We start from the raw sequence: 25,908 nt of genomic DNA, 5'->3' as shown, positions 1-25,908 counted from the left end.
CAGGCGCTGACCGCTTGGGCGCCGTGACCCCTGTCAGCCACGGCAGCGCACCGAGCAGTCGGAACCAGGGAGCGCAAGTGAGAGCGGAGCCCGGGTTGCATGCTGGGAACGCAGGAGGTGAGGACAGCGGCCGGCGGGCAGAGGCCAGCCAGTGCTTTGCGGGCGGGCAGGACGGACGCTGGCCCGTGGCGCACAAGGGCAGGTGGCAAGAAGGAGGGTCAGGGGACTGACGTCTGCCGGCCGATGGAACCGCGGTGGCTCTGGCGGCAGCAGACTCGGGCCCTCACTTGGTGGGGGGAGGGGTGGAGATGGGGGAGTCGGGGGCTTCAAGAAGCTGCTAAGACTGGAGTTTTCTCTGGGACTGCAAGCCGAGGGCTACCTTCTGTAGGGAAACTCCACCCTCCCCAGTGGGGAGGGTATGAAATTGGCGGAAAGCTCCAACTGGGTGAAGCAAGTGTATTGTTGGGAGCTTTTTCTTCTTCTAGAAATGACTGTATTGTATTTTTATATAAATAACTCGGAACAACGTGGTGTTTACACAGGAGTGAAGAGCGAGCGCTCGTAAATGCAGTTGAGACACCGTATTGTGTTTGTATATTAACAATCGTACCGACGCCTGCAGCGGGTCCAGAGAAACGTATATTCAAGAGGCAGACTACCCGTTAATTGGGGGCTGCTTTGTCTAAACACCCTCACCTGTCCCTCAAGGCCTGACCTGAAATCCCCTCCCCCGTGAGGTGCGGGATCCCCTCCCGCCACTGTCGCCCCTGCCGGCGCTGAGCTGACCCACTGGGGTTGTCTGCGCAGCTTGTGGGGTGCTTTCTGCTGGCACACCTTCGTCATATGGGCGCGTCGTCCTGGCCTGGTACGGAGGGCGCCTGCGGGGACAGGGGCGCGCGTTGCTCCCCTGCGTGCGTTCACAGGGCTCCACAAATGGCGGGGCTCACAGAGGTCCTTAGACCGGTGGCTGGCCCGCGGCAGTCACCAGAGTGCCTTCGTGTCCCCTGTTCATGGAGCTGTTGTGTGTGTGCGCAGGGGGCTGTTCTTGCGTGGCTGACCTCTGCCCACCGCCCCTTAGCGCGCGTCCCAAGCCTCCACGGCTGCTCCGGCCGAGACGTCCCACGGCGGTCTGCTTGCACGGCTCTGCGGAAAACCTCAGGCCCTGGGCCCAGGAGAAGGACAGAGCGCAGACCCGTGTTAGCTGCGGTGCGGACGCAGGCCGTCTGCAAGGGCGTGTGGCTGGCGCTGCCCCGCCCCCCGAGGGCTCGGTGTCCCGGGTGGGGTTCGGTAGCGGGTCCGCCACAGCGCTGAGCGTGTGTGGCTTTCCCCCACAGCACTCCTTCTTCTGCCGGTTGACGGAAGACAAGAAGTCGGAGAAATTCTTCAAGGTCTTCTACGACCGAATGAAGGTGGCCCAGCAGGAAATCAAGGCAACGGTGACCGTGAACACCAGTGACCTGGGGAATAAAAAGAAGGACGATGAGACGGACAAGGATGCCCCGTCCCGGAAAAAAGGTAAGTGGCCGGTGCGATTAGAGGCGGCCCTTGCTTTCCCTCAATCCTGTCGTTACTTCTAGACTCCCAAGCTGGACGCGCACGGGGCTTTCAGAAGCAGAAACGAATCCACGCGTGATATAATCCTTCCTACAGAATTCCTGCTGCTTCGGAGGTCCCTCTTGTTTAAAAAATTTAAATATACATGCTTGGTCAAACTCCAAGTTCTGTTGGCAGGCAATCCATAAATAACCCTTTTCTGTAATTTTCCACTTAGTGTTAGAGTTGAGGAAGGCACACACTCCTAGGACTGGGGGTGCCGTCTTTTGTGAGATGATCCTCCCTTACCTCCTAAGTTATGTGAGTGTGTATGAAGCCGTTTCTCCATCGCCTCCGCTGACGAGAAGTCATACTTGGGAGGGGGTAGACCCGCCGGTGCGGAGTCGAGGGCCTTGAGCGGGTTAGTGACTGTCCCGAGCCTTGTTTTCAGGGTTGTCCCTGGCTTTCTCAGCCACAGCACATCCACCATCCACATATTGTAGGTCATTTAGCAGCAGGTGTGACCTCTACAGAATAGACGCCAGCAGCCCGCCCCCACCCCCAACCAGAAACATTTCCAGATCACGCAGATCGTGCCCCAGGGGGGATGAGGGCGAAACACCCCCTAGGCGATAGCCCCCGGTCTAGAGAGGGGAGGAAGAGAAGAAGCAGGTGGCTCCCGGTTACCACGTCCTTCCCAGGAACCAGGCGTTGTTCAGAGTGCTTTCCAGCGGTTACTTCATTTGGAACCGAAGTCAGCCCTGTACTATTGATAAAACTGTCATCTGCGTTTTACAGAGGAGGAAGGAAGGCACAGAGATGGTAATGAACTTGTCCTTGTTAAAGGCACACAGCCAGTAGGCACCAGAGCGGGGTTCGAACCCGGGCAGTCTGGCTGCAGAAGCTCATGGCCCTGCCTGTTCCCCTGGCTACCAGACAGGGCCGTCTCAGGACCTTCTCTGGGTGAAGGTCGGCCACGCTCTCCCGTGTGCAGCTGGGGCAGCTGGGGACCGGAGCCATGGGCCCGTGGGGCCCGCGGAGCCTGTTGCGAGGCTTTTCCTCCCGGACGCAGAGCACACGGAGATGAGGCATCAGAGCCACGAGCAGCCTGCGGGGCCGGCTCCGGCTTCATGCTGCCCGAGGGCCGAGAGAAGATGGCAGGGTCCCTGGTGAACGCAGGGACGGGGTTTCTGAACGTCACCTCGGGGTGACGAGCCGTGCTCCCGAGCACACGCAGCCCTGACCGCGTCTCGCTTGCATTCCAGCCAAAGAGCCCTTGACCCAGATCACAGAGGAGGTCCGAGAGCAGCTGCTGGAGGCCTCGGCGGCCACCAAGAAAGCCTTCGCCACCTTCAGGAGGGAGGCCGACCCCGACGACCACTGCCCACCCGGGGAGGGCGCCCCGGCCGCAGCGGATAAGAGCAAGGACGAGCTGGAGATGAGCGTTGTCATCACCATCATGCAGCCCATCCTGCGCTTCCTGCAGCTGCTGTGTGAGAACCACAACCGGGACCTGCAGGTGAGCCCGGCCGCGCCCCGCCGCCCCCCGCTCAGGCCGCCGCGCCCGTCCCCCGGCCCGCTCGCTTGCGCTGAGGACCCAGGTGGGTTCTCCCACTGTCCTGCCCACCGTCTGCACAGGGACGGGGGTGGGGGGACCCTGTGTGTGTGTCTGGTGGCTGGCCGTGGTTGGGCACAACGGGTGCACAGGTGGAACTCGGGTGGGAGACACAGCAGACTTACGAACCGGGAGCCTAGGAAGTCCTCACAACATATTTGTTGGGTGAATGAATGAGCTGCTTTCTAGAGTTTTACACAAATCAGCGCTCACCAATATTTGTTCAACAGATCATTCCAGAGACCCTTTGCTCACTCTGTGTTGCTGCTGGACGGGTCCCAAAGCGGCACTTAGAATGTCCTGGGTGCCATGTCCTCTGTCATGGTGCTTGTTTTATAGCAGAGGGGACTGGGGTTCAGGGTCACGGTAGGGCGTACAGAGCTAGGACCCAGGCCCCTGCGGCCTGCCGGCAGAGTGCATGCCCCCCTCCTCACAGTGTCCCCACCAGCAAAGGCGTGGCACCTGCTCACACGCACACGTGCACACACCGCTCGGGCCCCTTCCCTTCGTAACGGCCACGGCCACACAGGATGACCCGGGTTCCCGCCACGGCATGGGGCGTAAGCCAGCCCGTCACAGCTTATTTCGTGACGAGTCATCCCCAGTCCTGGGCTCTGGCGCTCAGCCTTCGAGCCACACTGTCCTTTTCTCTGTCCATGAGCTTCACCCCTGGTCAGAGAGGGCTGGGCCTGCGTGGGAGAGAAAAACGGGAACCAGAAAAGCCCGGCGGGGTCTGAAGCAGGTGGTCCGGGAAGCGCCCTCCTCCGCCCTGGGGACCCAGCCACCGTGCCCTACCACAGGGACCGTCCTCGGGGCTGGCCCCCCGCTCTGGCCGCCGCTGCCTCCCCGGGTGTCACCGCCAATCGATGGGGGCCCTCGGCACGGCGGGGCTGACTGGCGCCCTTCTCTCTGCCCCGCTCCCGGCCCGGGCCGCGGCTGCAGAACTTCCTGCGGTGCCAGAACAACAAGACCAACTACAACCTGGTGTGCGAGACGCTGCAGTTCCTGGACTGCATCTGCGGCAGCACGACCGGCGGCCTCGGCCTGCTCGGGCTCTACATCAACGAGAAGAACGTGGCGCTCATCAACCAGACGCTGGAGAGCCTGACCGAGTACTGCCAGGGGCCCTGCCATGAGAACCAGGTGACCGCGTCACCCCCGGGAGGCAGGTTGGGGGCGGGGAGTGTGTCCCTCTGGCCGAGTGGTTGGGGGGATGGGCGCAGAAGTCCGTGGCACCTGCCCAGGGCCTCAGGACTCAGGTGAACAGAGGCCGCTTTTCCGGCAGAAAGGAAGGCGCGCTGGTGCTTTTCATGCTCCAGGACGTGAGCTGGTCACAGGGGCCGGCTCTGACGTGACTGGGGGCAGAGGTTCAAGTTGGAGTTGGATTAAGACCAGGGGCCTGGGCTCTCTGTTAAAAGCTGTGAAAGACCCCAGAAGCGGCTGCTTTTGGCCGGAGGGTCAAACCCAGCCAAAGAGAAGGCCCCGCCCCTCTGTGAGAAAATGTCTGGTTCAGATTTTAACCCTGCAGACAGTCAGAGACGAGAAAGACCCATTCGTTTTGGCCTTGGCCTCTTGGGGAGCAGAACCCCCATAGTTCCTGGAGTGGAGCCATTGCTTTTTCATGGCGTCTTGTAGCTTTTGTGACTCTTTGCATGAGTGCTCGGGGGAGGATGATTTGTAACTCACATTCTAGCTCTCTCCTGGCTGGAGGGGGCAGACCGAGGCTTTGGTGGCCCGTTCTAAAGCCAGCGGCCAGGGAAGCAGGATGTGCTGGGCTCCTTGCAGGGCGAGACCAGGACCCTCACTCAGAGGAGCAGATGCCTTATGAGAGGGACAGCTCCCTGTATTTAAAAGCCTGCCCTCCGTTGACTGGAGCCGAGGCAGGATTCGGTCGGCTCTCCCTTCTCTTCTGGGCCCCTGAGGAGATGGAGGGCGTGGGCCCGGTGAAAATTGAAAGGAACCAAAATGTCACTGCGGGCTCGCGGAGCAAGGCTCTCCCCCAACGTCTGCGCCAGTTTCCCTGCAGCCTCACGTTGGCTTTCCTGCCAGGCGGGGGTCTGTTACGAGGGACATGGGGACAGGACTTGGCTGCAAACGGGTTTGCGCCTGCGGGGTGGGGTTCACGGATTCCCCTCTGTGTGAATTAAACAGAAACATGCTTTCCAAGCATCAGTCTTAAGTAACAGCCCGCAGCCCGGAAGGCGCGCGGTGCGCACAGAACGGAACCCACCCTGAAAGGGGGAGACGGGGCCCGGCCCCCAGCGTCGGTCACACCGCGTATTTTCCCTTCAGAGCAAAAGCCGACAGCCCTGCGCTGTGTGGACCAGACAACGACCACTTTATCAGTTCCAGTGCGTGGGGACTTTCCTGCTGTTTACTGTTAATTCTGAAACTAGAGATGTGCATCTGTCTTTTTATTCTTACCACTTTCTCACGGAAAATGTGCAACTGTGGCCTAGAGACGCAGCCGAGAGCGGCGAGCATTGTGTTAGAGCGGCAGCTCAGCCTGCTGGCCTCTGACGTCTGACCGGTCACAGCCTCTGTGTGTGTGTGTGTGTGTGTGTGTGTGTCCCCTCAGAACTGCATAGCCACCCACGAGTCCAACGGCATCGACATCATCACGGCCCTGATCCTCAACGACATCAACCCCTTAGGCAAGAAGCGTATGGACCTGGTGTTGGAGCTGAAGGCAAGTACACTCTGGAAGCAGACACGTCGCGTTGGGAACAGCCCCTCGTGTGTTCGTCACAGGCTCAGTGCTGTGACACTAACTACTAAACCCGGTTCTTTAAACTAAATCGAGGGACCACGTGGCAGGTTCCGACCAAAATGCAGGACTTCGGTCTCCCTCTTCCAAGGAAGGGTCTTCCGACAGGAGAGTAGCGTGTCCGCTCTCAGTCACGGGAGCGCGTCCTCGCCACGCACCGCCGAGACACAGGCGCGGCCCCAGAGCTAAAAGCCGTGATTCTGGAAGCCGCAGGCCAAGGGTGGAGGACCCGCCATTCCCCCTGGGGCCTCTGACCTTCCTGGTGAGGAGAAAGGGGCCAGCGGGCAAGCAGTGCGACCAAGCTCCGCAGACCCCAAAACTGTGATTTTTACGTTATCAGAGAACAAGGGCAGAGGGTGGCTCCCAAATGCTGGTTTAAAGTAAGGAGAGCTACCCAGCCTGACACGGTCCTCTCCACTGTACACACGTGGTGGACCAAGGGGGTGCAGGGGCCTCCCTGGCTTGCTGACCCCCTTTGGACCCAAAGAGTTCCAGGGACTGGCCATGGGACGTCAGGGGTTCGCTGCTGGCTTTACAGGCAGCTTCCCAGGTGTTAGAGAAGCCATTCCCAAGGTCAAGTTCTTACGTGAACCCAAACAAACAAGGCCACCCTCCCGTGTCCGCCTCACTGAGCACATGTCCTTTGCCACTGTCCCCGTGTTGGGGCATGTGGAGACGTGTCCTCTGTCGTACAGCCATACGTGGCACTAAGCACTTCGTCATTGTCACAGAACAGCCGTATTATTGCATAAATGGCATCTCAGGGAAGAAAGGCCACAGGGGGGTGGGAACACACAAGCCCACGGGACTGGCAATTGCTTTAGTTTTCCTTTCGTGCCGGGAACTGGGAGTCCCAGCGCAGCGTTGGTTTCTGTGTGTGGCTGAGTAGGACTGTGTTTCCGGTCCTTGAGCCCGGGGACAGCTTGTGTTGTCGCGTTGCCATGACCATCATGCAGGCTCAGGTACCTGCCCACCGCTCACCAGAACGTAGCTGGCGAGAGCCTGGAATAAATGGAGGATTTCCCGTGCTCCCCGTCAGCATGTCAGTGACTTTTCCAGCGAGTCCAGTAATCTGTGGATGATTATAGAAACGCCTGCCCTTGGAAAAGCCACCCTGTGGTAATGCTGTGACCTGTGCTTGGGAGGGAAGCATTCCCACCCCACTCCTTCAACAGCAACTCCCACGTCCTGTCCTCAGGACGCACACGGGTTCGCCCAGGACCTAAGCTGAGCGTGCTCGGTGGGACACACGAGGCTGTAACGGGAAGCCACGGTCCCCTCGCTAGCTCATGTCGGCTGCACTCCCGTGGTGGCCAGGGTCATGTTGGGAGCCAGGGAGGAACGGCCCGCCTCCTCTGGCCTGCGAGGCTCATTGGCAGTGTTGATAGCCACACCCACCCTGAAGGCACTGTGGGGCCAGACCACGGGGTCTCCCTGACTGTCGTCACGGTGAGGGTGCCGACAGGCCCACACACCCATGTTTGAATGTCCAGCTCCCGCTAGAATTGTACCAGGTAACGCGGGGGAGAAACGCTGCCCAAACCAGTGCGTGTCTCTCTGACCCGAACCAGATTCTGCGGGTGCGCCTTGGGGTGGGAGGCTGTCCGTCTGGTGCAGGGGTGTTCGTGTGCTCTCCCTGGGGTGACACGTCTGTTACGTGCATCTGGGCCACTGCTGCATGCAGCTCTCTCTATGCCGCCCTGCCTCTGTTTCCCCACCAGAACAACGCGTCGAAGCTCCTGCTGGCCATCATGGAGAGCCGGCACGACAGCGAGAACGCGGAGCGGATCCTCTACAACATGCGGCCCAAGGAGCTGGTGAGTGGGCGGGCCGACCGGGGGCTTCCGTGGCGGCAGAGGGGGGCCGGCGTCCTGGGGCCTCAGGAGCAGTGACCGGGGAAGGTCAGGAGAAGAAAGAGGTCATCAGCGTCAGAGTCAGGCCCCTGGGTGGGCCAAGGTGAAGTGCTGCCTGGGGGGAGCACCCACCCCCGCCCCGGTCATGGTCGCACACGGACCCCTCCCCGCCATCCCCCCAACCCTGGCAGATGGCCCAAGGGTGGTCAGGGCCTCCGCCCTGGTGCTGGGCTCCCTCGGGCAGGCCCTCGGCTCTCTGGGCTGCGCTTCCCTCATCCCTAAAAGGAAGAGGATGATGTCACCAGTGGGGGCAGCACCCCGCCCACCAGCCGCCCCTCCTAGGCTGCTTCTTGTCTCCCCTCCCCCCGCTGCCAGCCTCTCCTCCTGTCTCTGTCCCCTGCTCAGAATTCATGGCTCTTCTGCTGCCAACAAGTCTGGGCAACAGAACAGCGTTCTCAGGGTGCCAGTATTTTGTGTGTGTTTTTAAAGAAAACACAAGCCTGCTTATTTCCAAGGGGTGATGGTCACAGTGGGCTGTGACTCCCAAGTCGGGAGCCGGCACTGCCGCCCCGGAGACCAGCCCCTCGCAGACGGTGACATGAGCTGACGAGACTCGCTGTTCTGACTTCTTTGCCACGCAGATGGACTGTCACCGACAGACCTGAATGAGGTCACAGAAACGCTCTTGCTGCCTGTGCCCTCACGGGGGCTCTGGGCCAGGCCAGCGTCCCTTTATGTGGTCCTTTAAGTGCAGTCCCCAGCCGGCTCTCTGATCTCGGGGTCAGGAGTGTGTCCGCAGCCTGAGACAGGGTCCGCGGAGGAGGTTACGTAACAGCTTATGTAACCGGGCGGGGGCGGGGGAAGGCGAGGACTGGTGCCTCCTGAGTGGGGACAGCGGCTTCACAGAGAACCCATTCCCGCCCCCACGAATCGGGAACAGGCTCGCACCCTGGGGGAGACCCTCCCAGCCCGGGCCGCCCCTTGGGGGTGAGCCACGCCGATCCCAAGGGGGTGGAGGGGGTGTCAGAGGCATTCTGGAACAAAGCGGCTCTGAGGACCCCACACAGCAGGGAAGCTCTCATGTCCAGAATGTGTGTGCATGTGTGTGCGCCTGGGCGCACGTGCGCATCGCAGGCATGTGTTCTAGCCCCCAACTCCTCTGCAGCATGTTAGTTCGGGCTGGCATTAGAGCCGGCAGGAAAGCAAGTGTCCTGCGTCCGAAACCACTCCCGAGGCCTGGCCTGTGTCCACCTGCACACGGGTGTGCTCCTCACACGCGTGGTCTCGGGGCGGGAGGAGCAGCTTAGAGCCAAGTCCCCTGTCCCGGCTCCAGTGCCCCCTGGGCCATCGGAGAAGATGGGGCTGAGGGCATTTTGTCCTGTCCCCTGACTCCATCCTGGGGGAGGTTGCTCCCTGGGTGAACATTGGCCAGGCCCTCCTTCGTCCCCAGCGCTGTGCCGGGCCCCTGGCCGGGGCTGAGGGTGAGCCGACGCGGGCCTGCGGCCAGGAGCCGGGCAGGCGGGGCAGCAGGGCAGGTGCAGAAGCGCTCCAGGAAGCACGCTCCCGGCATGAGGCAGGCCGCACGCATGGGGCCTGCAGTCACGGGTCCAGGTCAGATCCGGCCCCTGTCCATGTGGCCCTAGGACCACCCCGTGCCGCTCCGAGTCCGGTTATTCGTTCCGAGTAAATGCGGGCCTTTGACGCCCACCGTGCAGTGCTTATGAGCTAACGCACCTCAGCACCCAGGCACAGAGCTGGGCACGCACGAGTGCTCGGTGGGCGCGCCTTGTTCATGGTGTTCTCTTCACATGGAGTGGGCCGTGGGGGGGGGGGGGGGGCAGGGGCATGGGCGTCAAAGGGAGTCGCTTCCTCAGCGGTTCCTCCGCGCAAATGGATTTCTCGTTGGTCCTTCCTGAAGTGGCCCAGGTCGGGGTGGGGACCCTGGCCGGAGGAAGCGTAGAGCCAGGAAGAGTCTGGCTTCCAGCCTGCGTCTGTGTGCTGTTGCATTGTTTGGGGTCACTTTCATGGCCACCGTCCGCTTCTGAAGCAGCAGGCATGAACCGGCCACGGACCGTCGCGGGCTGGGAGGAGCAGACGTGTTCATTTCCCGAGTCCGCGGAGGCTGCTGGGTGCTGCCTGCCCGTGGCGGCAGCGGGAAGGGTTCCAGGCCGTGTGCACGCCCCCGTGGGAGAGGGCCGGGCGGGACGAGCCGTGTCGCCCCAGGAGCGGAGGCCCACGCGCTGTGGGTGCCGGCCCGTGTGGGTCGTCCCTGACGCGGGGCTTTGTCTGCATGGCCCTTCTTGCAGGTGGAAGTGATCAAGAAAGCCTACATGCAGGGGGAGGTGGAGTTCGAGGACACGGAGAGCGACGAGGACGGCGGGAACGGGGAGGACGGCGCTGCGTCCCCCAGGAATGTGGGGCACAACATCTACATCCTGGCGCACCAGGTGCGGCCTGGGCACCCGGCCCTCCTTCCCGGCTGCCCCCGGGGCGGGCTGTGTGTGCGTGCGGGGCCCCCGGGGACGTGTGGCAGCCTGGCCTGTGTGCCGCGTCCCGGGACTCTGCTGGGGTCACGTCCCTGGAAATCCCCCGCCTCTGAAAGCACCCGCAGAGGGCTGGTGCGTGCGTCTGTCGGAAGGAGTCCCAGGCTTGTGAAGACGGACGCGTCTGTCTGAGCGACCTGAGACTCCGACCTCACCGCCTCGCCTGTCGCGTCTGGAAATCTTGGGGGACCCACGTGTCGTTATGGCTGCTTTCTGTTTGCCTTGGCGGGTGTGGTAACCTTTGAACCCTGGCACCAAAAGGCCCTGTTGTGTAACACTCTCCCCAAGTGACTGGGCTTCGAAGACACTTCCTCTTTATGGAGGTCACTGTGCCTTCGCCACAGGGGTGTGGGGACAGCTGGTAGCGCTGCTGCAGGCTTGCGTTTCTGGTCCCCTTCCCTGTCCGTGTAGGTCCAGGAGTTAGATCTAAAACGATGATGGTGTGGGACCGAGGTCGCTGCCCTGCCTCGCACACCGGCAGCAGGAAAGCTGTCCCCTGCCCTTAGCTCCTTCGTGAGTGACAGTTAGCCACCAGAGGGTCTCTGCGCCTTCTGCGTGGAGGCCCAGGGTGCGGCAGAAACCCCGCCTCCCTGCTGCTTGCTGAGAGGTCTGGGGAGCCGCAGCCTTGCGTGGGTATGAGCCCTCCATGCTGTTTTGCAAGCGCCCAAAATAGCCGCTGAGCCAAGCACTCCATGTGGGAGGCAGCAGCCTCGGCCCTCGGCCCCGCAGCCCCGCGGCCCATGCCTGCCACCGGCTCAGATGCACGCTCCCTACCCGGGGTGGGGGGGGGACGGGAGCGCGTCCCGGCGCCCAGGGACATGGGCCCTGTCTTCTGTGCTGTGTTCTAGCTGGCCCGGCACAACAAGGAGCTGCAGAGCATGCTGAAGCCGGGGGGCCAGGTGGATGGGGACGAGGCCCTGGAGTTCTACGCCAAGCACACGGCGCAGATCGAGGTAAAGCGGAGCGCCGGGCACAGGCTGCGCGCGTCTGTCTGTCTGCGCACCTGCTGTGCACCAGCCTTGCTCTTGGTGCCAAGTGTCTGGGGAGGGCCGGGGCCACCCCGATTCCTGCTGAAGGCCTCGTGAGCAGGGGGCTCTGAGCAGACCCTCCCCGTGAATCCCGACCAGGCCGTGAGCACAGTGGGTACTAGGGGAAAGTCCAGCAGAGGCACCTAGGGTAAAGGGGGTCAGGGAGGCTCACGTGGAGGAAATGACACCTGAGCCCAGACCTTCAGGAAGATAAGGCTGAAACAGGCAGAGACTAGCAGGAAGAGCCTTTCAGACGGGGCGCGGTGGCCAGGGCAGCCCCTGCAGAGCAAAGTTCGAGGTGAGGGGAGGAGCTGGAGTTGAAGGAGGGGGTGGGAGGGGCCCCACAGGTCGGAAAGGAAGGGCAGGAGCCAGCTCCGGCCGAGTCCAGTTATCGTACCCAAAACGTGGACTTGACCCTGGACAGTGTTCCACAGAGGAATAGGGGCCGGACCTGCACTAGGAAGACATGCACTCACCCCCCACCTTCACCCTTTGTGAGCTGTGCAGACAGGGAAGCTTTGAAATAAGCCAAGCGGTTGTCGCTTGTCGGGTGATCGGGTGATCGGTGGTGGGGCTGGAATTTTAACCCGGCCTGGCTGACCCCAGGGCCTCGGGTACAGTTTACGTCCCTGAGAGTCAAGGGAATGGACTCCTGTCCCCAGGCTCTGGGCAGGAGGGGTTGATGGACTTTGCTGGGCTAGTGAGGAATCACACGCTTAAGGGGAGTGGACACGCTCACCCAGCCCGTTAGCAGCGGGGGAAGGACTGGAGTATGTTTCCCGGACTCCCAATCGTGGGTCTGCCTCCCCGCCTCCGAAAGGTGTGGGTAGATCTTAAATGCTAAAGAGAAATGGCCAGGCCTGGTATCCCTAGCTCTCCAATCCCGCCCTTGGCCAGTCACCCACTGCTCCCAGTTTCCCAAGGATGTCATCTGTGCTCAGCCAGGGACCGCTGTGAGCCCTGGGGGCTGTCCTTGCAGACCCCAGGTGGGCAGCCCTGGAGTCCGGGACTCCGCTCTTGCCAGGAGGCCTCCTGTCTCCTTCACTGTAGCCCCCCAAGCCCAGAGGCACTTCTGAGTCCACGGTTGTGGGTGTAAGGAGGGACTGCAGAGCTGGCAGGCTCCTGACAGCCGAAGGCTGCAGGGTGGCCCCTGAGCCTGTCATCGGGAGCCGGCCGCTGGCAGGTTCGAGCCTCCAGCCCCCACTCTGCACCTCCAGGTCAGCGAGGTTGGCTTAGGGACCAGAATCGGGGTGATAGTGCAGGTTCTGTAACCTGATCTCCAGCAGCTTTGGGAGCCTCTGGTCTGAAGTCCACAGCTCCCAGAGTCTGTGGAGCCTCAGCTCAGAGAGAGTTTGCCGCGACGACGTGGCCTGGTTGTGGCAGAGAGAGCGAGAACCAGACCTTCCTGTCGCAGGTGTGGCCCAGGCCTCAGCTGGCCTCTCCGGGCCCTGCAGGGGACCCAGAAAGACAGCCTGTGCCCGACTGTGCTGCACCCAGCCCCCCGCTGAAGTCCCCCCCAGGACTGTGACTCAACACAGTGTCTCAGAGTTTGAGCAATCCTGACCTTGCTACCTCCTCTGGGGACAGAGCAGTCTGGGAGCAGTGTGAGGTGTCCCCCCTGGGGCCCGGCAAAGCCAGCTGAAGGAACCGCTGGTACTACCCCAGCCTTAACTGGGCACACTGGTTTCTGCATCGTACGTTTCAAATGCTGTGACAAGTCAGGTAGGACGTCACTGCAACTGGATAAACCGAAGGTCGCTTTTCCAAGTCCCGATCCAGGAGAAAGAACCCAACCGTGCCGGCTGGGAAAGGACCTCAGGCCGGCTCGGAGCCGTCCCGCCCAGGAGCCGCCAGTCAGCGGTGGCTGTGTGGGTTCGAATACAGAGAACTCAGGACTCAGCCCCACAGCTGCTCTGGCTACACGTGCCAGGGCCCAGTGGCCACATGACTGGGGGCCGTGCTACGGTCAGGCCCGAAGTGCAGACAGAGCTGCGCTCTCGGCACCGCGGTTCCTCCCGGGCAGCCCCAGCCTGGAGCCTCGGCCGCTGCGTGCGCGGCGCAGTCCGCGTTGCTGATACGTTGGTCACAGTCACAACAGGCGGGTCTGAGGTCAGAAAACACGCGTGCAGACGTAGCAAAGCCGCTGTCGTGCCTCTGACGGGGCCGCCTGGCCTGGGGGCCGTACTGTCAGGTGTCGGCACGGCTGCTCACGCCCCTGCCCGCCTGCTCCAGATCGTCAGGTTGGACCGGACCATGGAGCAGATCGTGTTCCCGGTGCCCAGCATCTGCGAGTTCCTGACCAAGGAGTCCAAGCTGCGCATCTACTACACCACGGAGCGCGACGAGCAGGGCAGCAAGATCAACGACTTCTTCCTACGCTCCGAGGACCTCTTCAACGAGATGAACTGGCAGAAGAAACTCCGAGGTGGGTCCGCAGCCCTGCGCCGCCGGCGGGGCCCCTGGGCCTGGGCGGACGGCGGGGCCGTGTCTCCCAGCGGGCGCAGAGCTGGTGTGATTCGCGACCCTTCCCACGTGGGCCTGATTCGGGGGGGGGGGGGGGGCGGGCGTGCTCCACGGGCACCTTCGGGGGTCTGACTGTCCGGGTAGGGAGCAGGCCTTGCGCCCATGGGGCGGAGCCTTGGCTGCCGCGGGCCAGCACGCGTTCCCCGGCGCACGCTCTTGCCTGTCCGGGCGGCAGCTTGGGCTCTCAGCGCTGGGGTCACATCACAGGCAGTGCGGCCACCTGCCCATCAGCTGTGCCCCTGCCACCAGCGGGTTGAACTCCCTCCCCTGAAGCCCCTCGATGGGGCTGCCCCGGGGCCTCTGGCTCCTGGTCTTTGTTAGCGTTTTCTGTGTGACCCCCGGGGCAGCCCCTCGTAGCCACGGCCGCCTGAGCAGGGCTTGTGCTCCTTTCTGTCTGTCGCTCAGGAGCTGGGTTCTTTATCTGAAGCCCTGGAGTCCAGCTGCAGGTGGGGTCTTGGGGGCTCTTCCTGGGGGCCAGGGCTGCAGGAAGGGGACTCACGGCAGCAGCTCCTGGGAGCCTCTGGCCTCCTGCTGCCCCCACTGATCTGAGCAGGAACGGACCTTCTGCCTCCACTTTCCCCCTCCCCCCCACCCCAGTGTGACTGGTGCCAGACGGGTTGTGCACGCAGGTTGGCAAGGCTATGGTCCCACCTCCCCTTCCCCACGTTTCCACTCATCTAGAAGGGGAGCCCCGCTGTCCAGCACCTCAGAGCATAAAACATTTGTCTGGTCCCACCCCTTCCTCACCCGCCTGCGCTTGGCCCCGGGCAGAGGCCCCGCAGGCTCAGTGGGGCCGCATGGACGTCCCCCTTCGTACCCAACCTCAGCTTGTCCTTGTGGCCACCAAGGGCTTCATCTGAGCGCCCCCGCCCAGGGCCGTGCTGGGACAGTAGAGAAAAGGACACCCCGGAAAGGCAGACACAGACCCCCCTGCTCATCCTCTGTGCACTCAGCTGTCACGTTAAACAAAAGAGAGCGTCCTCTTCATTGCTGCCGCGCGGCGCCAGCCTTAGGAGGGGACCCCGAGCTTGGGCACCCAGATGCGCGCAGGCCTTGTTAGAACTGCGGTTCTGCCCTGACCGGCAGGGGTCCCCTGAGACCCGTCGACTCGCCTCGCCCACTCGGAACTGTGCCATCAGACCCGTGTGTGCGCCCCAGGCCTCGGGGGGCCGAGGGGCGGACGGGGGGGCGCTCAGCCCTTAGGGCGAGGCAGCGGATCCGCACTGAGTGTCCGCTTCAAAAGCAGTTTTGTTCCCGAGAAGCCTCAGCGCAGCTCTAGTCGTCAGCTGAGAGATCACGACGGGCTTCAGAGCGGCCCCCTGAGAGGCGGGAGGTGGGAACGGTGACGAAGTCACTGAGGGGAGGGAGAGACGTGCTCGCTGCGGGTGCAGCGACAATGCAGCGCGTCTGCCCCGGGAGCCCTCCTGCCCTGTCGCAGGCAGGCCTGCAGCGGGCGTTCCTCTGGCCTGTCCGTGGGTCGCTGCACGTCGTCCTGAAGGGGCCTCGGAGTCGCCGGGACTGCGGTCACCCCGGGGCCGGAGACGGAAAGGAGGCCCAAGGCCGCGGTTGTTTAGGACCGTCCTCTGCGGGGATTAAAGTGCGCGGAAACGACGGGGCTTTCCAGAAGCCCTCTTCCTTTCCTGCTCACACACAATGCACACACATGTCCTCGCACATACAATGCACACGAGCCGAGGAGCCCCCCGGGGACAACACTGGCGCCTGTGACCATGTCCAAGCTTTGCCACTTCCTTCCTTTTCCTCTTCGAACGTCTCTCAGGAGCTCCCACACACACGCACACGGGAGGGGCGTGCAGGCCCCCACGTGGCTGCCGCGGCCGTCCTCCCCCTCGCTCCCCTTCTGGAGTTCACACGTGGGGAGCCGGGGAGGCGTGTGGAGATGCAGCTCTCCTTGCCTGGGCCCGTGGGGCAGCGCTGAGTGCCGCCTGTCCCCCCCCGGTGCCCACACTTCTCAAAGGCGCATTGAACCCTCGGGTCCCCTGGGTATCTCAGCTGGCCCCAGTGCCCCGGGGCAGCCAAGGACTCGGTGTGGGCTCCCGACGCCCCCAGAGTCCACAGCCGAGGGTGCTGACCCGGGCAGGCAGGCTCTTCCACGCTCCCCTGTTTCTCCTCCTCTTTTCTTCCTTGTCCCCAAAGACACCCTCTGTCCCAGTAAGTACTCCAAGCAGAGATAAGCCAATCTGATGTCCTGAGGAGCCTGTGAGCCACCTTCAGACATGTGACGGCTCTCACTATTGCGGTCGGAGCTGGGACGAGGTGCCCTGGCGGGGCCTGGCAGGGGCAGGGACGGGACGGGTGGGACCGGGACCCTCACGCGCTCGTCCTGTCCCCCAGCCCAGCCCGTGCTGTACTGGTGTGCCCGCAACATGTCCTTCTGGAGCAGCATCTCGTTTAACCTGGCCGTCCTGATGAACCTGCTGGTGGCCTTCTTCTACCCGTTCAGCGGCGTCCGCGGAGGTACCTGTCTTCGGTTTCAGGGGCCCCCTGGGAGCACCGTGGCTGTGAGCCCTGGGGGTGTCCGTGCAGCATGTGGGACCCTGGTGACCCTTTCAGACAAGACGAGGTAGTAGCTTCACCGCAGGTTTGCCCTTAAATCAAACGCAAAATAGTATGCGTTTTCTGTCCCCATTTACTGACCAAGGAAGGAAGGCACCGCGCACTGTGAGACCTGCGAGCCATCGCAGGCCCCTCCTCACACACGCTGGGAGGCTGTCTCAGGGGAGAGACGCTGACCAGCCACCCAGTCGGGGGTGGGGGTGGGGCGGGGGGCAACGCCAGGAATGGAGCCGCTGTGCCGTCCGGCCCCGCAGACTTTTTCCCCCGCGCCGTACGCTGGGGTTGGTTTCAGACCCGAGAATGTGTAAGAAATCTCTGGAATGTGTTTGTCTGAGGAGGCAGGGCCTGAATGACTGGGCGCTGTGCATCCTTGGAGGCCTGGTCTGGAGAGCTACGTGCCGGCGCTCACGTAAACAACATGTGGGTTCTGGGAGCGGCGCCTCCCGGGAGGGCCCCCGGGTCCCTTTCTGACGCCCACGGTCGCCTCTGGGCAGGGGAACCGACTTTTCAGCTCAGTTTTTCATCAGCGCCTCTTGGCAGATTGACTCACATGCCTGTGTGACAGCCGCCGGGAGCCGCCCCGTGTGAACATGGGATGCGGGGCCCCGAGCGGGACGCACCCAGGGCAGAACGGTGCGGGTGGGCCTGGCGGGGTGGGCGGGCAAGCACGCCCATGTCCCCATTGCGAGTTCCAGGGCTGCTGGGAGCGTGAGGGTGTGCTCGGAGGTGCTGGGACCGCCAGCGTCCCTGCGTGCGGAGCTGACTTCCTGTGTGGCCTTGAGGGACCCTGAAAGCTCCGTGTGCTTATTTTTCCCCCCAAAGCGCCAAGGAAACCCCGTCCAAGGGAAGGTCCCTTTTAAACGCCGTGCCAGGAATCCTGGGTGCCGTGGGGCATTTCCCCAGGGGCCATCTGTCTGTCCGAGTGGGTGGGGGGCATCGGCAGAGGCGAGAGGGGCACCGCTCGGAGGAGATGCGCGCAGCCCAGGCCCCCGCCTCCAGCACAGGCTCAGCCCTGACTCGGTGTGTCCTGCTCACCCTGCCTCTCAAACACACTTACTCCCCCCTTTCTTGGGCATCTCGGCTGTTCCTGACACTGGCCCCAGTGGCGGCACTGGGGCTCATGCCTGGGGACCGGCTGGCAGCTCCCCTCCCCTTCGGCGACAAGCCAGGTCCCCTGGACACCTGGACGTAGTGTCCAGGCCCGGCCCTGACACTGACCCCGTCATGCGCCTGGGCGGCCACGGCAGGGAGCCTCCTCGCCCTCTCCGCCTGTCCCCGAGGTGCTCACGTGGAGCCGAGGCTGGGAGACCCTGGCTCAGAGCTCAGGGAGGGTGGTTGCTGGCATGTCCTGTCTGTCGCGCACCCAAGCTCGAGGCCCCCGCAGTGAAGCGGTGGGGAGAGGTCCTTCCAGCTCTGCGGTGGTGGCCCTACTGGGGCATAAGCCCTGGCTGGCCTTGTAGGAGGCCAAGCGTCCGGACCGGACAGTGGGGGCCTTAGAACTCCGTGCGGAGGGGCTGCCGGGGAGCACAGTGCGACCTCCCGGGAGAGAAGGGGGCCGGCCCGACCTAAGGACGCCCTTGCCATTGCCCAGTGACCGAGGTCGCCTCAGACACATCAGCTCCCTCCCGGGGGGTCTACTTCTGTCTCTGAAAGACAGTGTGGGGGCAGCTTCCCTGCGCCCTGCTAGCCGCCTTCCAGGGGGGGTTGGCTGTCCCTGCCCGCGAACGAGGCCTGGCTGCCGGCCGCCGTGGGTCTCCCGAGACCAGCGTGTGTTCTTGTCCGGGCCTCAAACAGGGACCTCCAAAGGGCCCCCTCTGAGTGTGTGCTACGGCCTGGTTCTGTGTGCCGACTGCGTCCGCTGCCTCCCCAGGCCTGTGGCTGCCGGCGACGCCAGTGGCTTTAAAAGCTCCCTTCTGAGGTGTCACTGCCATGCCCGCTTCATTTCAGGACAGACGTGCCCGGCACGTCCCGGAGCGTGACGCCCGGGCAGCCTCAGGTGTCTCACGGACCGCACGCGTGTGAGCAGAGCGAACAGACCACAGCGGCACTGTTTAAACTCCCTTGTGATTGAAGTCCCCAAATGTGTGCACAAGTGGGAACAAAGTAGCATCAGCTGCCCAAGACCCGTCAGCCCAGCTGGAGCCGTTACGCTCAGCGCTTCCCCTCTTGTCTCTCGCGTCCTCCCCCCATTTCCCGGAACATTTCAAAGTCTAGACATCCTGTGGTTGCGCCCATGACCACTTCGGTGTGACCTCTGACTTGCCAGGACATTTTAGACTGGGGACAGTCACCAAGCCATTATCACACCTACCAACGCCAACTGTCCGTCTCCATGCCTCTCCATGGGTCTCAAAGACGTCTTCTGTGGTCGGGCCTTTTCCCTCCGTGGAATCCCATGTTACATTTAACATGGCTTCTGCTGTGGGGAGAGAGCGGGTCTTGGCACGGCCCTCGGGCTTTGGGTACATGCGTCGCGCTGGCCACACTTACTGTGTTGGGACCTTAAGGAGCAGTTCAAGACGGCGACCCCGCGCTTGGGAAAATGGAGGGCACACCAGAGACTGGGAGGAAATATTTACAAAACAGGTGTCTGACAAGAGGCTTGTACTTGGAATGTAAAAAAGAACTCCTACAACTCAATAATAAAAAGGCTGTCCAGTTAAAATAACGGGCAAAAGGTTTGATCAGACGCTTCACGAAAGATGTCCAGGCAGCCAGCACGTGCATGAAAAGGCCGTCAGCATCACTTGTTACTGGCCGAGGGCACGTGCAAACCACGCCAGCATGTCCGCGGGGCTGACGTTGGAAAGACGACCCCTGCCAAGGCCTGGTGGCAACAGGGAGGCCGTGGAGCCCCTGCCGTTAGTGACGAGCAGGACAAACGCTGCAACTGCTTGGGAAAACAGTGCGGTTATACATCTTACAAAATCGGACGTGTGCTTAGGATTCGAACGTCAGCCTCCGTGTGCCTGTCCAGGAGGAACAGAAATGCACGTCCGCGCCACACTCTGTGCTCACGTGTTCCCGACTGCCTCCTCCGTTATAGCCCAAATTTGGAAATGAGCCACGTGTCCCTTCATTGCCGAGCGGATGAATACGCTGTAGACTCTGCGCGCCACTGAACAGTTCTCAGCAATAGAAAGAGCAAAATATTAACACACCCAGCAACCTGAACGGATCCTAAGAAATCACTAAGGGATAGGACTTTTAAAAAGACTACCCACCGATTATTTTTTCACTTTTATGGAATGCCGGACGATGGAAAGCTAGTGACAGGAAGCGGTCGGTGGCTGGGGGGCGGGGCAGGGGGCGGGAGGGATGGGCGAGCTCCCAGCTGCAGGGCACCGGGAAGGCCTTTCGGCGGCGCACACGGCCCGCGCCTCGCTGTGCAGGCAGTTAGGTGCCCCTACCCGTGGCGGGCCCGTGACTGCAGAAACTGCCCGTGCACTGAGGATGGACGCCCTTGGCTTTTGGTCTTTCCTAAGTGGTGGTTCAGGGCCGTGGACGTCACAGGCAAACAGACTGCATCCCCTCCGGCCAGATCTGTAACCCAAGGTGCGGTTTCCTCCAGAGCAGCGCTTTTCAACCTTGCCCACCTCACGGCACCCGTAAGCCAACGGCCGCACTCCTGTGCACACCAAAAACAGAGGGTTGGCCCATCCGACAGAAAAGAAACAGGTACGATTTGATTCCTGCACATCGGGCGGCTGTTGTGTTGGCCGCTGTCATTTTTCCGTGACAGTCAGAGGGCAAAGAGGTCAGCGCCCCGGACTCAGGAGTCAGGTGTCGCATCACTGACAGAGCCTCACGGCCCGCCGGCGGGAAAGCTCTGTCCTCCGGTAAAACGGAGATAGTCGCCCCGACCGCGTAGGGCGGCAGAGGGTCAGACCTGCGGTCGTCAGCGTGGAGGGCGTACGCGGGGCCTGACCGTGGGTGGGTGCCCGGGAAGGGACGCGCGTGCCTCCATGTCCACTTGCTCGGTGTCTGCAGAGCTGCCGCCCCTCTGTGCCCATCCCTGGCCGGGGGTCCCTGCGGAGGGCGTCAGAGGGGAGGGGAGCGGCGGGCGCTGGGGAGCGGGGTTTAGGGAGAAGGCGAGTCCCGCGCCGTGGGCCCGGGAAGGGCTGTCCCCTGCCCTCGGGTGTGGGGACAGAGACGCTCCTTTACGTAAGCGGCCCGAACCCCCACACCCCGCTTGTTTACCTCTGAGGAAGCGTCGAGGCGATGGCACTGGTGCAGGGGTGGTTTTTAATGAGCGCTTTGCCGCATTGTATTTTTAGCCGCGTTGGCTCGTGTTATGTAATGAAGCCGTCCCGTGGGACACCCTAAATAGAGCCTGCAGTAGCCAGAGAGGACAAAAGCTGCGGCTGCCTCTCGCCTGCGAGGATAACCGGATGGTGGGCTGGAGCTGGCGGGGTGGAAGTCGCCTTCCCCCACCCCTGCAGGAACCCGGCCGGGCCTGCGCGTCGCCTGACGCGCTCTTGAGAGAGAGTAGAAGGCCGGGGCCCCAGTTCGCCATCCCTGAGCGTGAAGTGGGACGCATGTCTGGGTTTCATTTATTGAACAAGCATGTGATGGGTGCCCGTGGGTGCCAAGTGTCCTGGATGGGTGACGGGACAAGGGGAACTAAGGGAAGGAAAGAGCCCCAGGCACATGGGAGGCAGGGGAGGGGGAGGCTTCCTGGCAGAGGTGACATCTGAGCTGATACCTAAGGTGACCAGAAAAGGGAGACGGAAGTCCCAGGCAAAAGGCGCAGGTGCGCAGGTTGGAGGTGAACACGTGGACGGGACTGGTTTTGTCCGGGGCAGAGACAAGAGTTGGGACGAATAAGGCCAGAGAGGTGACCGAGGAACACACGGGTGAGCCCTGTGGGTCCGTCTGTGCCCGGGACTCGCCGGCGGCTCTGCCCCGTGACGGCCGCCTTGTCTCCGCAGGGACCCTGGAGCCACACTGGTCGGGGCTGCTGTGGACGGCCATGCTCGTGTCCCTGGCCATCCTGGTGGCGCTGCCCAAGCCCCACGGCATCCGCGCCTTCATCGCGTCCACGATCCTCCGGCTGATCTTCTCCGTTGGCCTGCAGCCCACGCTGTTCCTCCTGGGGGCGTTCAACGTGAGTGCCGTGCCTTTGGGGCCGGGCGTCTGTCGCCATGCAACCGGGACCGCTGCCCCTCCGGTCCCCGGAACTGTGGCCTGTGCTTTCAGTGCAGAAAAAGCTTGTTTGGGTCCCCGGTTAAAGCAGCAGGGACAGCGCCGCGGGAGGACCCTGCAGGGTCCCGTTCGTGGGCACGGCAGGACAGCCCTCTCAGGAGTTCCACAGGAAGAGCAGAGCGGAGACTTAAGTCAGTTTTGCCAATCTGGTCACAGGTTTGCAGGGACCAGGGATTCGGGCCAGGAAGTCCCGTGATCACACGGGAACACAGCATCCCATTCTGCTGAGGCCACCCGAAACCAGACAGGCACGAGGAATGGCACCCAGGGAGGGAGCGGGTGGCGGGGATGGGGGTGCCTCGGTGATTTCAAAGTCAGGGGCGATGCTGGGAATGGCTGTTGCAACGCAGCTGAGGATGGAAGCCAAATGCATGATGGGAGAATCCTTGGGAAGTGGAGGTGGCTGGTACAGGCCGGGAGTTGTACCGGAGAAGTTTCAGGTGAAAGGAAGGAGATTTGGCACCTGAGGCCCTGCCTTCGAGAGGTTTCTGCCCTGAGCATACAGGGAAGCTGAGGCTGCTTACGAAACTGGACGTGATGTTGCAAAGTAAGGTTGGGGCTGTGGTTCAGTGCAACGATAAACAGTCCCAGAGGGCTTTCCGGTGGCAGAGGCAGGGACCTTAGGGCAGAGCAGCCCACTGCAGGCCAGCGTGCTCGGGCGAGAAGGCGGGAAGCTGTGTGTTGGCGACCGGGCCCCGCACGGCAACCCGGCCCGTGGCTGCCATGCCTGGCAGTGCTTCTGTGGCATGTTCCACACGATCCGTCTTAGGTGGGAAGGCGGGTGTACGGCCAGTGTGGGAAGTGCTGCAGGACTTCTCAGACCTGAACGTACCCACGTGGGTCATGAATCTTCAAGAAAGAGCAGCGGTGCGGAGTGTTTCCCACACTGATCTGCCCACGCCTCTTTCTGAAGTGCCACTTGGAATTACTGTTGCACAGAATCCGGGCTGGGACCGTGTCTTCCCAGTCGTGGGAAATGACTCGAGTGTTTCTGAGCTGAGAAGCGGTACGTAGGAAGGAGCACCCTTGAGAAAATTCCTGCGTGGGTGGCATGCTGCGTGGATTCAGTGGGAGGGGCTGGAGACGGGGGACCGTGGGGGCTCTGGTAGCACTTCAGACGTGGTGTGACAAGGTGACAAGCCTGCATCTCAGGCGCAGCCTGGAGTCCGTCGGAAGGTGTGGACGCCACAGTACAAAGGAAATAGTTACCTGTGGCGGACGGGTGGGCGGGCGCTCCAGGCCTCGCAGCCGAGGCAGCGTGGGGCCCGGCGGGTCCTCTCCTCCGGGCAGAGGCGGCGTTGCCTTCTTGACTGAGGGACGGAGGTGGCGACTGTAACTCAGGTGTGCATCGCCGCTGACCGACCGGGAGAAAGAAGGATGCAGCCAGCGGAAGTCTTGGGAAGGCGTAGCTTTCAGGGCGGGGACACACTTCCGTTGTTGACTTGGGGCCTGAGGGCACAGCACCCGCTGTGGAGTTGGCTGTGGCCTTTGGGAAGGCAGGAGCGGAGAGACGGAGGCGGGGCAGTGTCGGGGAAGGGGGCGTGGGTGTGGCCGGCAGCGAGACGAGGCTGTTTAAGAAAGAAGCACAGAATAAACCAAGGAGGAAAAGGGAGGTGGCAGCATTTCAGAGGGTGTCCCCTGTGTGTCTGGCCTCTGTCCTGCAACACGGGCCAGTTCAGGCAAAGACCCCAGTTAGACAGGGAATGACCACTTACGATAACGTTAGCTGGGGGCAGGGGGGCAATGCTGAAGCAACTGTCATACAGTATTATTAGGGGGCATAAAAGAGAGGAGCACCCACAGGGAGCAAACGGGAGAAGGGAGGGTAGCTGTGGACACATGGGATGTGGGGGAGCAGAGCTGGCGGGGCAGGACGAGGTGGAACCCACAGCCTGGCGCCCGGGTGCTGCGAGGCTGGGGTGGGCGCTCAGAGCCGGTGCCCTCGGGAGACGGGGCGCTGAGAGCCAGAGCTGAGACCCACCCAGCAGGGTCCCTAGGAAGTGGGGACAGACGGAGAAAGGGAGACCCCCAGGGCGTGGGCACAGCGGGACGCGGCATCGCGGGCAGCGGCTGCTGTGACCTGCAGACGGCAGGAGCCTGGAACATCCGAGGTCCCGGGAGGTCAGTCGGAGCGAGGCCTTCCTTTTTTTATTTTTACTTCTGAAGCCACATCACCACGGCTCATCCAGAGCCAGCGACCCTCTCGCCCTGTGGACGGTCCTGCTCGGGGGACTGAGTGCTCAGCCGGGGCAGCGAGCGGGCGTGCTCTGTGCGCTCGGCTTCCTCGCAGACCGGGTTGCCGGGAGGCTCACTCCCCCTGACCCCAGACACGTCACAGGCTGTCGGTCACAGCGCCGGGCCGGGCGGTTTCACCGCGTGCGACCCAGACCTTCTCCTCCTGCCTTCTCCTGAGTCAAGTTTTTCTGTGAGCACATCGCTGGAGACAGACTTCTCGTGTGGGCGCTCTACCCAAGGCGGGCCTGGGTCACACAGTAGGTCCGCCTTCGGCAGCAGGAGGCAGAACCCTTCCCTGCCTCAGGGAAGCAAAAAAGAAAAGACCGAGTCAGGTGACCGAGACCCGAGAGCCTGGCTTTGGGTGTCACTGCCGACGGAGGCCCAGGAGGCTCCAGGAGGCTCGTGCTGTGTCAGGACAGACACCGGCAGCTTCAGGCTTGCGCTCAGGTTCAAGGGCAGGGGCGGAACAGAACTGCCTTCTGCCATCCCAGGAGAGACCTCAGTGGGTTTTGTTGGCTCCGTGTGGTCCTGTCCCCAAACCAGTCCTCGCTGCCGGCAGGTGTGATGTTCTGACTGGCCGGGACGGAGGCCCCCCTCACCCCCGGCCATGCCCCCGACCTCAGGGACTGATGGGGGGGGGAAGGGCTGCACCCCCAGAGGAGAAGGAGGTGTTATTCCTGGAAGAGGAGGCGGGAAGAGAGCTCTCTGAAGTCCCTTCTTTTTTTTTTCCCCCAAGAAAATTTTCATTTTCCCTGTGAAATTAGGAGCCCTGAAGACCGGGCTGCCTGCGTCTGGTTAAACTTCAGCCCCGTCGGGTCCACACGTAGCAGAAACTCGGGAAACGCGCTCCGCCACGCTGGGCTCGGGGCGGCGGGCGCGCGGACGCTGTTTGACTCACTCGCCCAAGGGTGTTAGAAATGATTCACGGCCCGTTTTGAAAATCATCATTTCAGTATGTGTTAATCTCGTTTTTATCACACCCGGGCGCCACGTGGGGGCTGTGGCCCCTGAAGTCATTTGGCGACCGTGTAGCCTGTCACATACCTGAAAAGCAAAGTCATGAAATGACTCGGGCCCACCGCGTGGCTCCCGGCAGGTTTGGTGGGCGCTCATGCGGAGGACGCTTCGGTGTGGGCGCCGTCCCTGCCCTGCGCCCTCACGGAGGGGCCGAGACGGGGTGCACTTGTGCTCACGTGACTGTCCCCCTCGTTCCCAGGTCTGCAACAAAATCATCTTCCTCATGAGCTTTGTGGGCAACTGCGGGACCTTCACGAGGGGCTACCGAGCCATGATCCTGGACGTGGAGTTCCTGTACCACCTGCTGTACCTGCTGACCTGCGCGCTGGGGCTATTCGTGCACGAATTCTTCTACAGCCTGCTGGTGAGCGCCTGGCATCGGGAGCGGACGCGGCGAGACTAGGGCAGGGTCCCGTGTCCCCTGTCACAGGCCCGCCCTGTGCGCGGCGAGGGCTGCGCCTGGTCTGCCGGGGCAGTCGCCCCCGTCTGCGGCGTTGCGGGGTCCATGGGAAGCCACCCAGGGAGCAGGTCCGCTGCCAGAAGCCAGCGAGCGTGGCCACGCTGCTCCAGGCTCGTCACACCTGTACTTCGTGTGACAGATGGCACCCACAATCCGGGTCAGGAGACGCATGGCTTCATTTTTCTTTGTTTCTCAGGCTCGGCCGGTGCTTGCCGAGGAGCATGTTTTTGAGTCCAGCATCTTGAGCAGCTCCGGCAAAAGCATGTAGTGACAGGAGGGGTGGGGGGCGCGGTCGCCACAGGCCTGGGACCCAGCAGGGAGCTGAGAGGTGTGTGGCCCAGGAGGCCTTCTTGGTGGAGGCGGCCCTGTCCCAGTCCGAGCCGAGGGGCTTCGTGAGTTGACAGTGTGACGGGAGCTGGTCTCTGAGTCCCACACCAAGTGTGTCGTCCTCTCCTGTCATTAGAGGGACCCGAGACCTGCAGAAACCTTGCCTCCTCGCACCTGCATCTAAGCACAGCAGGCCAGCCCGTCCGCGGGGGCCGGGGCGTAGGA

The 25,908-nt window shown here is 62.6% G+C and overlaps 1 protein-coding gene across 5 annotated transcripts in view; it reads left to right on the top strand.

The window, feature by feature from the left end:
- Nucleotides 1-25,908, top strand: part of ITPR1 (inositol 1,4,5-trisphosphate receptor type 1) — a 202,376-nt gene that overhangs the window by 152,671 nt on the left and 23,797 nt on the right. For all 5 annotated transcript variants that reach the window (XM_090284866.1, XM_090284864.1, XM_090284865.1 and 2 more), the window contains 11 exons: nucleotides 1,335-1,515; nucleotides 2,799-3,052; nucleotides 4,091-4,291; nucleotides 5,727-5,837; nucleotides 7,637-7,732; nucleotides 10,075-10,215; nucleotides 11,160-11,264; nucleotides 13,572-13,764; nucleotides 16,218-16,340; nucleotides 21,371-21,546; nucleotides 25,096-25,260. In XM_090284866.1, coding sequence (XP_090140992.1) covers nucleotides 1,335-1,515; nucleotides 2,799-3,052; nucleotides 4,091-4,291; nucleotides 5,727-5,837; nucleotides 7,637-7,732; nucleotides 10,075-10,215; nucleotides 11,160-11,264; nucleotides 13,572-13,764; nucleotides 16,218-16,340; nucleotides 21,371-21,546; nucleotides 25,096-25,260 — 1,746 coding nt within the window. The remainder of the gene's footprint in view (nucleotides 1-1,334; nucleotides 1,516-2,798; nucleotides 3,053-4,090; nucleotides 4,292-5,726; nucleotides 5,838-7,636; nucleotides 7,733-10,074; nucleotides 10,216-11,159; nucleotides 11,265-13,571; nucleotides 13,765-16,217; nucleotides 16,341-21,370; nucleotides 21,547-25,095; nucleotides 25,261-25,908) is intronic.

Source organism: Furipterus horrens, unplaced genomic scaffold, assembly GCF_987537825.1.
Source record: "Furipterus horrens unplaced genomic scaffold, mFurHor1.1.pri manual_scaffold_7, whole genome shotgun sequence".
NCBI classification, from domain to species: domain Eukaryota; kingdom Metazoa; phylum Chordata; class Mammalia; order Chiroptera; family Furipteridae; genus Furipterus; species Furipterus horrens.
The sequence above is the reverse complement of the archived record's forward strand: the minus strand, read 5'-3'. Positions and strand labels throughout refer to the sequence as shown.